Source organism: Tetrahymena thermophila (genome assembly GCF_000189635.1).
Source record: "Tetrahymena thermophila SB210 genomic scaffold scf_8254779, whole genome shotgun sequence".
Classification (NCBI taxonomy): Eukaryota; Ciliophora; class Oligohymenophorea; order Hymenostomatida; family Tetrahymenidae; genus Tetrahymena; species Tetrahymena thermophila.
Window position 1 is genome coordinate 90,435 of NW_002476537.1, and position 17,195 is coordinate 107,629.

General features: G+C 24.0%; 2 protein-coding genes across 2 annotated transcripts; both read left to right on the plus strand. All coding sequences in view use genetic code 6, as the record gives it.

The window, feature by feature from the left end:
• Window positions 1-498: 498 nt before the first annotated feature.
• On the plus strand, window positions 499-3,964 carry TTHERM_01026360 (striatin-like protein; the record flags this gene model as incomplete). The annotated part of the gene is made up of 14 exons (XM_001030735.2): window positions 499-752; window positions 820-978; window positions 1,030-1,152; window positions 1,208-1,410; window positions 1,911-1,981; window positions 2,186-2,226; window positions 2,288-2,448; window positions 2,635-2,726; window positions 2,791-2,928; window positions 2,993-3,217; window positions 3,355-3,493; window positions 3,576-3,724; window positions 3,782-3,854; window positions 3,921-3,964. 14 exons carry the CDS (start codon window positions 499-501, stop codon window positions 3,962-3,964), a joined length of 1,872 nt encoding a protein of 623 aa, XP_001030735.2.
• Window positions 3,965-5,179: 1,215 nt separating this feature from the next.
• Window positions 5,180-16,321, plus strand: TTHERM_001026361 (IQ calmodulin-binding motif protein; the record flags this gene model as incomplete). Its single annotated transcript, XM_012795973.1, has 19 exons — window positions 5,180-5,256; window positions 5,448-5,569; window positions 5,742-6,303; window positions 7,082-7,939; window positions 7,997-8,073; window positions 8,196-8,264; window positions 8,326-9,134; window positions 9,397-9,661; window positions 9,727-9,957; window positions 10,023-11,375; window positions 11,822-12,208; window positions 12,313-12,751; window positions 12,812-12,974; window positions 13,030-13,488; window positions 13,642-14,847; window positions 15,235-15,415; window positions 15,470-15,675; window positions 15,733-16,137; window positions 16,196-16,321. The coding sequence occupies 19 exons, from the start codon at window positions 5,180-5,182 to the stop codon at window positions 16,319-16,321; spliced, it is 7,995 nt and encodes a 2,664-aa protein (XP_012651427.1).
• Window positions 16,322-17,195: the final 874 nt, after the last annotated feature.

A 17,195-nucleotide genomic window follows, 5' to 3' on the forward strand; every position in this document is an offset into this window, starting at 1 on the left:
AACATATTTTAATTTTAAAAATCAAATCCAAAATTTTACTCAAAAAATATATTTCTATGTATGTATGGTATCTCATTCAAAAAAGTTAAATTTTTAAGCAAATAAAAAATAATTTGTATAAAATGGTAAAAAATAAATGAAAGATATCAAGCAATAACTTCTATTTATTTTAAGCTTTAAAGAGGAGAGAAAGATATTCTATATCAAATTTAAACTATATTGAATTATTTATTGAATTTATTCATTTCATAAAATATTAAAATTGATAAATGAATGAAAAAAAGAATGAATGAATGATAAAATCAACGATAAGTGTATTAATTAGCTACTACTAAAGCTTGATAATAATAAAAATTTGTGAGCGTACTACTTTTGAAATTTAAATAAACTTAATTAACTTTTCAAAAAAAAAAATTAATAATAATAATAAATCAATAATTTAATTCCGAATTTGTATTTCATAACAAAAATAATTATAAAGAAGCAATATTTTAGGAAATGTCTGAAAGTTTTGAAGATTCATAGCAAATAAACGCTCCCTAGACATCATAGTACAACTGGCTAGGTGTCTTAAAATTTTTACAAGACCAATATAAGGAATAAAATTTCAAAGAGACTGAGTAAATGTTAGAAAAGCAATAATTACAGGAGAAAATATCATAGATAGAAGCTGATTTGAAGGCTCAAGAAAATATAAATAAAGACTTGATTAAAAGAATAAAAATGCTCGAATTCGCATTGAGATAGGAAAGGTAATAAATAAATAAAATTGTTCTTTTAGAATAGCCAAGCATATTTAGATTTCTTTAAATAAAATAGAATTAGATATACTAAGCTGCTTCAAGGATAGAATATTTCTTAGGATGTTATTAAATCAGTAATGCAAGACGAAAACACAGCAAATATTGTTAAGCAAAACCAAAGTGTTCCCTAAGTACCTCAAAGAAAGGCCAAGTAACATAGACCTCTCCTTTTAAAGTAATGAAAATTTATAAAAACGAATTTAAGTTGCTAACTATATAAAAATAGAATACTAGAAGAAGTCGGGCTTGATGATATATTTGATGAAGAAAACGAACTGGATAAGGCAAATTAAAATTTGAAAGTTCAAGATTTAAAGTTCCAATAAAAAGATTAAACAGCATTATTAAAGTAAGAAGTTTATCTTAGCAAACACAAATATTTATCTTTGAAAATAATCTAACAGGGAAAATGATTTATCTTCATTTTAGGCAAATAATGCAGCAGACAGTTCCTTCATAGATCTTAGCAAGAGCACATCACAACCTAATAATTAAAATAATTAAAATGCTCTTAATGCTACTGCTTAACAAGAACAGCAACTATCATAGTAACAGTCCTAATTAGAAAAATCAAATTCAGGTCAACAAATTCCTAACACTATGAGAAGTAATAAACAAAATTGATTGATTGATTGATTGGTTAAATTATACTCTCAAAAATTAAAAACAAATAGCAAGCAAAATTAGTCAATCAATCATAGAAAATATTATAAAATATATAAACAAATAATTTTATTATCCATCAAATCAATATCATACAAAATAAATTTCTCTCCTTCTTACATGATTTCAAATCAACTTACATTCATACCTATCTAGCATAAAATTAACAACAACAACAACAACAACAACAACAATAGTAAAGTAAATATAACACCAATCAATTGATGCTCAAAAATAAAATGTAATAGAAAATAAATAATAACAAAATAAAAAACAAATAAACAAATAAATAAAATTCATGAAATGATAAATAAGTTGATTGAAAAATGAATATTAGTTATTTGAACAAGACTAATCGAAAATTAGATAATTTAATAATAATAATAATAATAATAAAATATTAATTATAAGTTTATTAATAAATATTTAATAATTTATTTATAGACAATTTGTAGTCATAGTAAGAGAATGTAAATAATAATAAACAATTTGATAAAATGGATGAAACTATTGAAGTAATTTATTTATTTTCATATTCTTATATAACAGTTTTGCAATTACACTTATTGCATTTATTCTTTTATAAATTTATTTTATTAATTAATTGATTGATTCATTTGTTCATTTGATCTCATATTTTATTTGTTTATTGATTGAATATTTCTTTGATTATTTATATTTATTTATTAATATTTAATTATTTTATTTATAAATTTAAGTCCTATAAATCAAACAGACAAAATATTGTTTAATTAAAATGGTAAATTATTCTTTTAACTTAGTTTATTTCTCTCTATAAAACTACTTCATTTTATCTAAAGTCAACTTAAGAGTCACCTAGATGGTGTCAGAGACACATATTTTGCTGGAAATAATATTTTAGTTACTGTTTCAGAAGATTGCATGATTAAATTGTGGGATACAACTTTCTTCTTTCAAGCAAATGCAGATACTCAAATCGACCCATATTATACACTTAGAGGTACTTGAATGTTTCTTTTTTAATTTATTATTTCGCCTTGTTTTCTGTTTTTAACTTATTTAAAAAAGAACAAAATTAATTTTAAAAATTTACTCATAATATTTTTAAGAAAAGAAATTTAATTAAAATCTTTTACAATGAATTTTAAAAATAAAATATTAACAAAAATATTCAAAAACAATTTAGAACATACTGGCTGTCTTTATACTGTTACAGGCTTCTCTTAGGAGATATGCTCAGATTAAAATTATCAAACAGTGTTTGCATCTGGTTCAGAGGTAAAAGATTGATTTTATTTAATTTATTGTTCAAAATAACAAACAATCTTAACACAATTAATAGGGTTTGATCAAAGCTTGGAGCATATAATCAAGTGATAAAGTAGATACTTTTGGCACGACTGAGAATAAAAACTATAGTTCTGGATCATGGCAAGTAAGTGAAGAACCTGTTTGGTAGATCATAGCCCATCCTTTTGAAGTAAATCAACTCAACAATTACGAAATAAATAAATAATTATTAATATTTTATAACTGCTTATTAGAAAAAATTATTATCAGCTAGTGCAGATGGAAAAGTACACATGTGGAGTGTTAGTGAAGAATATGGCAAAACTTATGAAGGTAAAATGCTGCAATAGTATATTTACAAACCTCAAGGAGATAAATTAGATATTCCAACATCTTGTGCCTGGGTTTATTCAAACCTTAATTTTATAGCAGCATCTTATGCAAACTCTAACTCACTAGTTTTATTTGATAAAGAATCTGTAAAAATTAATTAATTAAACAAACAAATAAATAATATTAAATTATTGATTTATTTATTCAATTTTATTAAAGCTAATGAATTAATGTTAAGTTTTTAAGAAAAATTTTTTATTTATTGTTAATTTTATTTTAAAAGGCAAAAGCTCAAAATGTGATTAAGTATTAAAGTGATTTATAAATTGATTAAATTTACAGATTTGTTGCACATCCTTAACTAAGAATGTTGATATCAGGTCATGAAGACAGCTATATTCGTTTCTTCGATATTAATTAAAGTAAATTAATTAATTAATTAATTATTTATTTATTTTTCTTTTCCAATTGAGCAAATGTAAATAATAAAATAAATAAATTTAGATAAACCTGTTTACTCCTTGAAAGGACATAACGATACAGTAACAGGTATTTCTTTCCATTAAGATAAAAACTATATAAGCACAGTCGGACATGATGGATTTATAAAGACTTGGGACTTAAGATAATATAAATGCTTAAATGAAATAAAAGTAAATTAAATTTTTTATAAATCAATAATAAATAAATAAATAATTCTTAAAATATAGGCTCACTAATCAAAATACGATGAAGCTATTCATAGTGTAAATTGCAGCTAGACTTCAGATTATATAGCAACAGGTAGATAAACAAAATAAATGATATTATTACATTTTATTAAACCATTTTTATTAAAAATTAAAAAAGCTGGTGCTGACGGAGTTGTTAACATTTATCAAACAAATGTTTGAAAATTAAATAAATAAATAAACAAGCAAACAAAAAACAAACAAACAATTTAATTAAATTATTTTGAAAAATTTTGTAAATATTTTATACTAATAAGCAAATTAATTAATAAGTTAATATATATTTATATTCTATATTTCTCTTATTTTTAAAATGTATCATGGGAGTTTAGTTAATATTTTTATTTATTTATTCATTTACTCAAATATTTTTTTTAATAAAAAAATTAAATTAATTAACTTTTTTTATTATAAAAAAGTCTAAATCATTTTTATTAATGTAATAAAAATTAAATGAAATATTATTTATATTGTATATTAAGCCAAGATTAATTACAGAAGCATAATTATAAATATTAAGCCAAACAAATAATTTTATCACTGATTAATTAAAATATATAATTCATTCTTTTAATTATTATTCCATAATTAATTTTCCAAATATTATGAAATAAATATAAAAAATGCTCCTTTAAAATTTTGGGTATTAATATAAATTCACATTAATTTAGGAGAACTTATAGAATTTTTAAGTTAAATTAAAATATTCTAAAAATGATAATATCAATTATTTATTTTTAATTGATTATTTTTAATATAAAATAAAAATATTTGAGGGAATTATTATTAAATTTTATATTAAATCCAAAATTTATTTGTAATTTAGGTAAATTTTTTTACTTGTTTAGAATAATTAAGATTGTTTCCAGTAATAAATGCATAAAGTTGTTTTGTTTTGTTTTGGGTTAAGATCATTCAAAATTTATTTATTTTTTATTTTAATTATGACAATTTTTGAAAATTAAAACGAAAAAGATTTATATTCATCTTTAAAAAAGTAAATTATGACTTAATTAATCTTTGATTATTTGTATATTAATTAATTTGCTTAATTTAATTGCTTTTTTATTTGCGTATTTGGAATATTTGGATAAATGTTTGTTTTTTTGAGTGAATTTATTTATAAACAATGAGTGAATGAATAATGTGAGATCAATAGAAATAAAAGAGGATATTGATTTGATTAATTGAATAAATGAATAGGATTATAATCAAGTAAAAAGTATGTATAAATAATAAAAAAGAAAACAAAGTATCTCTCATAATTAATTAATTAAAATATAAATAAATTAATTAATTTATTGAATCCTTCCTTCTTTATTGTTTTTCACTAAGTTATTTAGTATCAAAAAAAGGAGTAGTTAGTTAGGTATATTAATGAACACAGTAGGAGGTACTTAGAGTTAAATGTTGTCTTCCTATTTTAATGTAGCAAGACCCAACGAATCACCAAGGTAAATAAATCTTCATTAAATTGATATACTATTCTTTTAAATTGCTCGATTGCTGCTTTTGAAAATTAGGTTCGCATTTTAAAATTTGAAAAATGCTTTGTAGTTTTTAAAAATCTTAACTCCGAATGATAAATTTTGCAAGAAGAGCATTTAAAATTGGAGCTAAATGAAATATATTATCAATTAAAAAGGTTGAAAACGAATTCAGTAGGTGATAGTAAAAAAGTTGAGAGCAGCAACAGCATTATAGGTCGTAGAATAGATTATAATATGAATGATAACGTGTTTGACAACAGACATTCCACTAATATTAGTAAAAATAAATTAATTAATTAATTGACTAGTTAAGTTTGCAATATCTTATTGCTTAAAAATATAAAATTTTCCAAAACTAAAATAAAATTAAACAAATGGTGCTTATACCCAAAGCAAGCACTTCATAAAGTATGGCTAAACTCATTTTAATTTTGAAAAATAAAATTTAGAGAAATTTCCACTTGTTATAGAGACTGCAGAAAAGAGAATAAACCGCTAGAATTAGAACAAATATTATGCTGGATCAGTGAAAAATTAAATGGCAACATCTCTTTTGGATGAAGGCAACTAATTTTAGTCATTTTCACAAAAGATTTATATAGTAGATAGCACTCCTTCCAGCACGATAAGAAAATCTAGAATGAATACATAGTAAGCTGAATCCGCCTACCAAACAACTCAAAGATATTAGCACTAGGCAGGTTTGTATTAGAATGATACTAACTAAAATAGTTAGACAAATTTTAGAAATAATGAAAACAACATAAATTCTAACAATTTAAAAGAATTCGCTAGTCCTTCTTCCAATAAGCAAAAGAATGGGCATGCATAGACATCCTCTTAACTAAATAGTTCAACCAAGCCACTTTCAGCTTCAAATAGTTAGCACTTAAAAAATATAAATCAAATCTAAAACACTCCAAAGCATACTTTAAATACTCATTCCCAAACCCTTTCCCACAGCAAGAAGAGTACAAAAAAGAAAATAATACTCACCAAGAAATCTATGAAGTAATTTATTTCGTTTTAAAATTTGAAATAAACCTGAAAATTACCATTTAAAACTAAAATAAATATATTAAAACATAAATTATTATTTTGAGTTAATTAGCTATGTTCGTTCAGTTTTCAAAATTATATTAGATATTATTTAAAAATTATTCAACTCAGTTCTTAATATAAAATAAATATATCTTACTTCCAGGCTGTTTGCCATTCAAATTATTTAAAATTTAAACCAATTTGTTTTCACACATAAAAAAATTTATAAACCAAGCAACCAAGCAAGCCTATTTCTATTGAAAATTACCAGAACAATGAAATAAATAATATTTATTAAAATGATATTTCAAAAGTAAAAATATTAAGGAATAATTAAGAAAATTTTGAATAAAAAATCAATTAATTCAAAAAGGAAGCAAATCAAAATAGATTCAAAAATTAGTTAAAAAATTATTCTTAAAAAAATTACTCAAAGCTACTTTGAATAGAAATCTAAAGATAAAGAAGAATCTTAAAAAAATAAATTTAATGTTGAGAAAGAAGTAAGTATTTCAACAAAGAATTGTAATTGATAATTATCAAAAATTATTTAAGAATCACTGATTTTCTTCAATGCCGATAGAAAATTAAATAAAATAAATTTAATGATTAAGAAGTGATTTATTAAATGGAATAATTATTATTTAGTTTCATATTTAACAAAATAAAGTTGGTTTGTTTTTAGCTTCTAATTTTAATTAAAATTAAAAAGAAATGTATTAATAAAATTTAAAAAAAATAATTTTAGTGATGAGAATAAGAGGAAATAGGAAAAAGACATTTCTGATTAGAATGAATATTAGCTTAATGCAATTAGAAAGAAAAGTACAGAAAACTCTCACTCTCCTAATAATAAAAAGGGATTAACAAAGAAGAAAGTCAAATAAGGAAATTTTAACTCTCATTCTTAAGATTAAAACTCCACTCTTCAAAAGAGCTAATAAGGATAAGGTTAATATCTAAATTCTTAGCTTTAATCATAGGATTATCACAATAATGAATAGAATATCTAATTATAAAATTCTTAATCAGTTTAAAAGCTGAATTAGCTTTAAAATAGCTAAAAGGGAGGAGGATAATCCTCTAAGAATACATAAAGAAGTAGCCACTCTCCTATTGATTCACCTAAGCATTAAAAATCCAAATAGCTATCATAAACAGTTGGAAATGGATCCTTGTCTAATTTGAAGAAGAGAAACACAAACAGCCAACTTTCAAAACGTAGAGATTCTGAGGCTTTTAAAGAATAAAGCAGTGTCAAGGAAAACACTGAGCATCAAGAAGAAAAGAAGAAGGAAAGAATGGAAAAGATTAAATAATTGGTAGACGAAAACATTAAAAAAGCTTTGCAAGAAAAACAAAGAAAATTAGAAGAAAAAAAATGTGAAGATGAACTCAAAAAATAAAAATAATCACAAATGCTTGCTAAGAATTAAAACATTAGAATGACAAATGCTTCCAGATTCTCTAGAAATAAAATGAGTTCAAATGACTTAAGCAGGAGACTTCCCTGGGGTATTAATTAAGAAAAGCTTCGTAATTATGCAATTTAGGTTCTTATTCAATACAGAAATCAAGAATAAAGAAGTTAGTCTGATAATATTAAGTAAATTACTTTTTATTTAATTGGTGCAAAATTTTACTCAAAATATCGTTTTAATAGATACGATGACTCATAAAGGAGAAAGCAAATAGGTCTAGATAATTTAACAGAAGAAGAGATTCAAAGACTTGTTTAAAGTAATCAAAATATTTTTCTTATTTTTAGATAAAAAGTGAAAAAATTAATCAATTTATTTTATTTTAAAATTGTTTTATAAATTTTTAGTGCTTGATATTAATTTTACATTTAAAATAATTAGTGAATTAAAAGAAAATGAAAGAAAGTCAATAGGAAGAGGACTTCTCACTTTATCAATAATATTTACAATGTAAATTATTACAAAAATAATAATTAGAGCAAGGAAATATTTTTTTAATTTGTAAAAAAAGTGTAAAGAAAAGAATAAATATGTCTGAAATCAGTTGAAGTTCAAAACTACATGTAAATTAAAAAATAAAAAATTGAAAAAGAAGAGTATCTTAAGAAGTAGCAAAAGTTAATTGAAGAGTAGCATAAAAGGGATAAGAAGCTTAGTTTAGAAGAAAGTATTAAAAGTATCTTTAAGAGAATGAAGAAGGCTAAAAGATCTAGCCAATCCAAGCACAAAAATTAATAAAATCAACTTTAGCTTTAATTGCAATAAAATTCTTTGATGAATTAGTAGCATTAGGCAAGTCTTAACAGACAATCTAGTTCTTAAAATATATAGATGAATTCTAAGTTCCAATCACCTTCAACAAAGACCTAAGAATTTTAGTAATATTAACTGAAAACCGAGCTTAACACTCACAACAATGAATCAGATTCCAATCTCAAATCGAGATAAATTAAAACTGAAGAATAATCTATTTATAATCATAACAATAACTAACCTTTTAACAAAAATTTATACATTCCACAATAATACATCAACAATCCTTTACAATAAGCATTGTTTGCTTAGCAATATTCTACTTAGATGTCCTAATAAAACCCATACACTTATCAAGATTAGTCAACACCTGAGGAAGATGACTACAGCGCTCTCTACGAAGAGTTTAAGCAGCTCATTACCGGACAAGATGAGCACTACTTCAATTCTCCTCAATAGTTTTCATAATCATTAAACAATCAAAAAAATCCTTCTTTCTACAGAACAGGAGCATCATCATAAAAAAATCTCAATACTTAGCCTTCAGCAACTGCTTCCAAAATCTTGGTAAATTAAAAATAAACATTTATGAAATTAATTTCAACAATATTGCTAAAAAAAACGGCAATAATTTAAAAAATAAAGATTTTGTAATGAATTTATTGTGTAAAAATAAGTTAAAAAATACTTTAAATATTTTGTTTTTTTTTTAAGAAGCAATAAAACAAAGTCTTTATTTTTCAAATAACTTTAAAATTTCATCTTATAAAAATAAGAATTATTCATTCACATAATCGATTTATTTATTTGATTATGTATTTTAAAAAAGAATAAGAAGAAGAAAACTCCTTCTAAATCTGGAAAGAAGAAACAAAAGAAGACTTCAGATAGCAGTGGAAAAAAGAAAAAGAAACAAAAATTAAGCTAATAATAAGAAAGCGATATCCATACTGTTAACGAAATTAATGGCTCTGATTTAACTTAGACTTCTAAAGTGATTCTTAAATAAAAATACGATGACTTGGCTAAGAGATACAACTAAATAAAATTAAATACAAGCAAGAATGACTCTACTACAAACAATAATTTAACAAGTAATTAATTTTTTAATACTTTAACAGTCACATTTATTAAAATATTAATTAAATTATTTTTATAGAAACAAATAAATAATTGCTGATGAATGGAGAAATAGAGGAGAAAATTGAAAGCGAAGATTTTGAATCATCTAGAAAAGAATATGAAAATAATCACTTGCATTAAGTTCATTAGCCTCATATGCAATTTTAATTTGATTAATAGGTAAATGGTGGAGCTAATCTTCCTTATGACTAAGCTATTGGAATGATGATTGATCCATTTGGCAACAATTAAACTGAGTTAAATTAAAGTAATTCATTTATTTATTAATTTGTCTTATATATGAAAAATTAACATGTTATTTTTAATACTTAGCTGAAAATAGCAGATTAACTTAATAGAGAAATGATAATATAATTGATCAGTATGTCGATTCTCCTTAAAAGGGATTTGCAGAATCTATAACTGGAAAGTAAATTAATTAATAAGAGTAATCTAGCGGTTCTGTTATTATTAAGGATAGTGATATTAAGCCTGATTAGATGCTTGAAAACAACTTGCTTAAATCAAATGAAGCTTTTTATAAACAACTTGAAATGTAGCATAAATAATTTGATTAAGATGATAGCTATCACTAAAATTCTTAATAAAAAAGATTATCTGATGGATTGCCTTAAGAAAACTCTTAGAGTTAGCAATTTTAACAATAACAAGTCTCCTCGTTGGTTTAGCAATAATATTAAAGAAATGAAACCACTAAAGAATATGACAGCTTGAAAGTTAATGAAAATGAGAATTAGCATGACAATATGTTTACTCTTAATAATTAACAGACTGAATTAAGCTTTAACGTTCCAGAAGATGAGTTAGAGTAGCATAATTAGATGATACAAAAATAGAAAAGCAACTAGTAATAATAAATGTATGAAGATGAACAGAATCAAGACTTTGAGGAACCTGAGATGAATGAGTAATAACTAGAAATGCTTGCTACAGAAATCTTCAACAATGCTGCTACTTATATCTAAAAAATATGGAGAGGCTTTTTCACTCGTAAGATTCTTACATACTATTTAGAGATTCTAGAAAACGGAGAGGTCGACGAAAATGGCAACTTCCGTGATCCTAACTAAATGATGGAAGAAGAATACCAAGACGAAGAGTATGTTGAGGAAGTCAATGAGGAAGAATATAATAAATACATGATGATGATGCAATAACAACAATAATAATAAGAGTTACAGAATCAAATAAATAACTACCCAGATCAGGTACAACAACAGCAACAACATTCTCCTCAATCAGGTAGATCAATCAAAGTGAAAGCTTAAAGTTTAGAAGCTTAAAAGTAGCCTCAATCTATTAGCAACTAGATCGAATAACCACCAGTCTAAGTTAAACAAATTGCTCAACCTGATAATATAAAAAACCTTAATTAAAATTAGCAAGCAGAAAATTAAAATAAGCAATATTAAGCTAAGGAAGACACTTTGAATAAATAATGGTTTATGAAACAAGAAAAGGAAGACCTTTTGTAACACGATAACCTCGCAGAAGACGAAGATGAATAATTTGATTTCCAAGGAGATCAAGAGAATAACGAAAAGTTTGTACACATTTCAACAATAAAAAGTTCAGTCATCAGCAACGATGAAGCTTAATTCTAAAAAATAGACACTATCTTAAATTCTTAAACTCAACTCCAAAATCAAGACCAAAGCGAATCAGGTAATTTTTCAAATGAAATTAAAAACTAAACAAACAAAGAAAGAAAGAAATAAAATCTTCATTTTTATTTTTAAAACTAAATCCCAATTTATATTTTTAAAATAAAAAATTTATTTATTTGCTTTTAAATTTTGGAAGGAATTTTTATCATTAAATAAAATATAAAATTTGATTATATCATTCATTTTTGATAATTATTTCAATATGAACAAAAAACTAAAACAAAAATTTTAAGATCTTTCAAATAATTTAAATCATTAAATTAAACAGTTATAATTTAAAATATAAAATTTTTAATTTAAATTATTTCTATTCATTTAAAATGCTTGATTTTAAATCTTAAATTTAGGTTTATAAATATCAATTTAAGATTTTTTGAATATTTTTTAGAAATGTTTAAATTAATTTACTAACTAATTTAAAAATTTTATTATATTTAAATAAAGGTGGTAAATATTTGAACTAAAGCAAGTCTGAAAAGAAAGGATAAATTTAACCAATTAACACGGAGGAAGATTATGAGAATATGGATTAAGAAGAATTCGATTAATTTTAAGCTTAATAATAATTTGAATATTTAATGAATGTGATGTCTGAGGAAGATTTAGAAAACTGGAATACTGTTCAGTAGAAAATAAACGCTTTGACATCATCTAATGCTCCTAACTAAAGAGACTTAATTATTTAGATTCTTTAAGAACTCACTCCACTCAATAGGGACAGATTGCTACTCTGCATAGACGACAATGAAGATGATAGCCAAAATTTCTCTATTGAGCAAATAGAAGCTGTATTTAGAAACTTCCCTCAACCATAATACGACCCTATGGAATGTACTTTATTTTGTTCTTTAATCTTTATTTATTTAGTTGCTTAATTTATTTAAAAATTACTTTTTTATATAATTTAATTTTTTCTGTAATGTATCTTTCAAAAGAAAAGGACCTAAATTATCATGATTAATTTGAAGAAGAGAATACTCACTATTTATAATAACAACAAGAGGAAGAAGATCAATAATAGCTAGAATAGGATGTATAACAACAGCAATAAATATAATAACTATAATAAGTATAATAATAATAATAATAATAATAACAACAAGAATAACAACTACAATAATCACCATAATAGTAAGCAATATAAAACCCTTAGCAAGAGTAAACAAAAAAAAACATTAAAAATAGCAATTAGTTATAAATTGATATCTAAGTAATTGAAGAAGAAGAATAAAAGAAATAAAATCAGGTAATTTCTGAAAACTAAAAAAAGACAACAGTCAATAATAATAACGAAAGTAATTCATATAAAAATTAAGAGGAGAACAAAAACTAATAAGTTGATACTCCCAACGCAAACAACAATTTGAATATCAAGTAAAAAATAGATAAATAAATAATTTGATATATTTTTAATTTAATTTTTATAATTTTTAGCATTACTGATGACTACCAAACAAAAACTCCTTTAAATTTGACCAAAAGTGTTGAAAGACCATCAGCAGGATCAAAGAATAACTCAGGTAAAAGAGAAAAATCTCACTCTTTTAATTCTGAAGCTCAGTCAGAAAGATCATTTAATTAAATGAGAAGATCTAAAGTAATTAAAAAAGAAATATCAATATTGCTTTAACATTGTTTAAATTATTTTAAAGCAATTCCACTCACCAAAAGATTAAAGACTTGGGTTAAGAAATACATTGTCAGTATAAAGTGATGAGAATAAAAGTTTAGAAGCAGTTTCTCCTAAAGAAGAAGAATTAAATAAGCTCTATACATATGCTCTTTTGTTGCAAGAATAAATCTAGGAAAAAAAAGATAAAATTAATTCTAAGAATCTTAGCTCAAAGGGTAGTAGTCGTAAAGGATCTTCTAGAAATATTAACAAGGAGCTATAGTAAGAAATGAAAAATGAATACTTCGAATCTTCCTAAGGACACCCTCATTCTAATAATAATGATAAAATAAACAACAATAGCACCAGTTCTATTTTTGACAAAGATTCTTTTAAAGAATTTACTGAAAAAAAGCTAAAACAAATCATGAGCGAAGACAACATAGATGAAATTCTAAAACTAAGAGAATAAGCTTTGGAAATGAGACACAAATCATAGGTAATTTTTCTTATAAAAAAATATTTTCAATAAATGAATTAAAATAAATGTTTTTTAATTTAGTCGACAATTAATGTCAAACAAAAATAAATTAATTTTTATTTTTTGTAATTTAAATTGATTTATTAATAATTTTAATATTAATTATTACAGATGCATGCAATGAACTAAATGCTTAGTGAGAACCACGTCTCTCCTAGAACTTATGACAATAAGAAGATTGAACTTGAGACTTGGGTCAAGAAGGAGAAGGAAGAAATTCATTAAACTCGTAAAGCTCTGGAGAGAGGATTGCTAAAGGCTATGGAGAGCATCAAAAAAACATAGAGAGACATCCAATTAGCTTAAAGATTCAAAAGCAATCCAACAAAATTCGACTCCAGAAGCAGCTTTGCTTCTGAGGAGGAACATCTTTTCAGGAGGAAGTTTGAGTAAGAAGGTGCTTCAAATAGATCAGATTCTGACACCTACAGTGATAATCTTTCTAGTTGCTAAGCTTTGAAGTGTTTCTTAAAGGAAGTTGCTACACCAACAAGCAAGAATAATATTAAAATCATTGATAAATTTGAAGTTAAAGAAAAAGCTGAAGGAGAAAACGAAGAATCTAAGTCAGCACAAGATAAAAAATCTAAAAAGAGCTAAATCTCTAAAAAATACAATAAGAGATATGCAGATGGTGATAATGATGATAACGAAGAGGATGATAACAATAATGAAGATGATGAGTACGTTAGCACTGAAGGAGCTGTTGATAAAGATAAAAAATTGCATTACAAAGATGTTTCTCCAAGCTAAGCAAAATAAACCGAGTCTCAAGGAGAAACTCCTCATAAGAAATCTCCTTCTTCTCATAAAGAAGTTTTGCCTGGTTAAGGAGTTAAATTGGTTCTTGATTATAATGATCTTGAAAGTTCCCATAATAACACAAATGGCGAGTCTTAAAATTTAAAAATACCTACTCTCAGTAGCTCTAATGAGTCATTAGGACATTAGTAATAAAATTTCGATCGTTTAATTAACGAAAAAATTGTATTCCCTAAAAGGGATGGAAGCCAAAGTGCTAAATGTTTGAAAACCTCTCCCAGATTCGAAGATGCTTCATTCCCTTTCTCTCCTCTTTCTGATACTTCAAAAGAGCACCACCAATTTTAATCAGCAGGAGCTGCATTAAAAGAAGACTAAATATCTTCAGAAGATCAAACTAAAGGCTCACCTTCTAAAAAATCACCAAGAGATGCAACTAGCTCAGTAAAAGAGTCCAACAGCGAAGGTGATGAAATGGATGAGCTCAGATTCAATGAAGACAGTGAAAAGCATACTGCCTTACAACAATTTTATTCCCCAACAGCAGAGTTCATGGTAATTTCAGATTTAATTAACTAAAATATTACTTAAAAAAAAATAAAGAAAGAGATAACTTTAATTTATATTTACTGCTATTATTGCACTTGGTTATTGAAAGGATTTTTTAAACTAACAAAAAAAACTACATTTCTTTTTCTTCTCTCAATTCCTTCAATTTTATTCAATAAACATTAAAAATTTTTTTTCTTTTAATTAAATTTATTTCAACTTTAATTTAAATAAAATTTTTACTGCTTAAAAAAAATAAATTGAATTAAAATAGAGAATTTAAATAAATTAAAAAAATGTAAAAAAATAATTTGTTTTAATCCTTAAGTTCGTTCATCTTAAAGAATAACTTTTTAGAATATAAAATTAATGCTAAAAATAAAATAATAATAGGAACGCAATGAAATGTTAGCAGAAATGCAAGATAGATGGAGAACATTTAATTAAATAGATTCTAGAATACAGGAACAACTTTAAAAGTTATTTGCTTAAGATAAAAGTGATAGCTTTGGTATACCCACTAATTTAAAAATAATAACTGATTACATTGATAGACTTTTCAGTTATGTTACAGGTAAAAAAAATATTTAAAGCTATTGAATCTAATAAATTAATATAAAATTTAAAGAGAGATATATGGATGATTTCCTAGACAACTTGAACACTCCATTTGGTTTTGCTCCCTCTAAGCGTCTAAAGCTGATTCATGGTTATGATTCATTTGTTGATAGCTCTTGCTCTGACGAAGGAAATAACAATAATATGGATGACTATAACACACTTCCCTTCGTACTCAGTGAAGAGCTCTTCATTGAATTTGAACAAAATATTATTGTAAAAATTATTTCAATTAATTGTAATTAATTAATTTTTGAAAAATTAACTTTTTAGGGAAATGGAGAAACAGAGAAAGAACAGATTATTAAGGAATTCGAGCACATTCACAACAAAGCCATTTTCGATACATTTAATGAAGCTTTAAATATTTTCAGACCTTATTATACTTTGGGTGGACCTCCTTACTCATGGACTAAGTCTGAGAAAAATCTCATCTTAGGAAAAGCCACATCCAAAAACTTAAATTTCATCTTAGAAAAATCAAAAGCAAGAGTTCTGGAATGGGGCTCTTACTTATGTGGTCTTGTTAACGAAGATGAGGTGCAAAAATACATCCCATTAGAAGACGAAAAAGGAAATCCTCCACCTCTAAGTGTACTTCTAGAAAATTTAACTCCCCAAAACGAATACCTAGCTCAAGTAAGAGAAGAGAGACTATCTAAAATGCTATTGACAGAGGTAAATAAATTACTTTAAATTAAATATTATCTAAAAAACAAATCATTTTTTTTTTTAGATTTTTGAAAACGAATACAAGTGGTAATTATATGAAGACGAAAAAGCAGAAGTAGTCATGGAACTTGCTGATTTAGTTTTTGAGGAGCTAGTTGAAGAAATTGTTAATAATATGATCTAAAAATGAAAAAAAAACAAAATTTTAATTAAAAATAATAAATAAATAAACAAACAAACAAATAAGTCACTCAACTCAATGAAAAAATAAATATTAATTAATAATTAACTAAATACAATTTTAAAATAAATTTTGAATAATCAAATATTAAATTTAGAAATATCTTCTCAAATTAATTTTTAAAAATAAAAAAAATTCAATAATTTAATTAATTGCTAAAAAAATAGATATTTAAAAAATAGAATATTTAATTCATACTTAAAAATAAATAAATAAACACTATAATAAGAATAGATAGACAGATAAATAAAGATTAATTTTATAATAACCATTTAAATCCAAAAATTATAATCCTACTTACTCTCTCTGAGTATTTTTGATCTACCTTATTAATTTTTTACATCTAATTAATCATGTACCTATTTATATTTATATTAATTGCTAGTTCTATTTTAAAGAAATACTCTTTAATTTAAAATTGCGAGTATTTTTAATCAGCCTTATCAATTAATAGATTATGCTTTGATATTTTTTAAATCAATCGATCTAATTTATCAATTTGCTATTTATATTTACATTGATTAATATATATTTTATAGAATTATATTATATTTAAAATACTATTTTTATTTACTTTCCCAAAATATATAATGAAAATAAACAAACTAATATAAATATTTATTTCATCATTTATTTACATACTATTAGTTAACTAACCCTCATTAATTTAGATTAGATATTATTAAATTAGTAAAATATTATTATTTGTATGTATTTTATCTAAATTTTCATACTTTAAAACAAGTCGTTTAACACCAGGTTGTAAAATGTTGAAAATTTATTTTTATTAAGACAAAAAATCAGTAAAAAGTAAGTTTGTTTT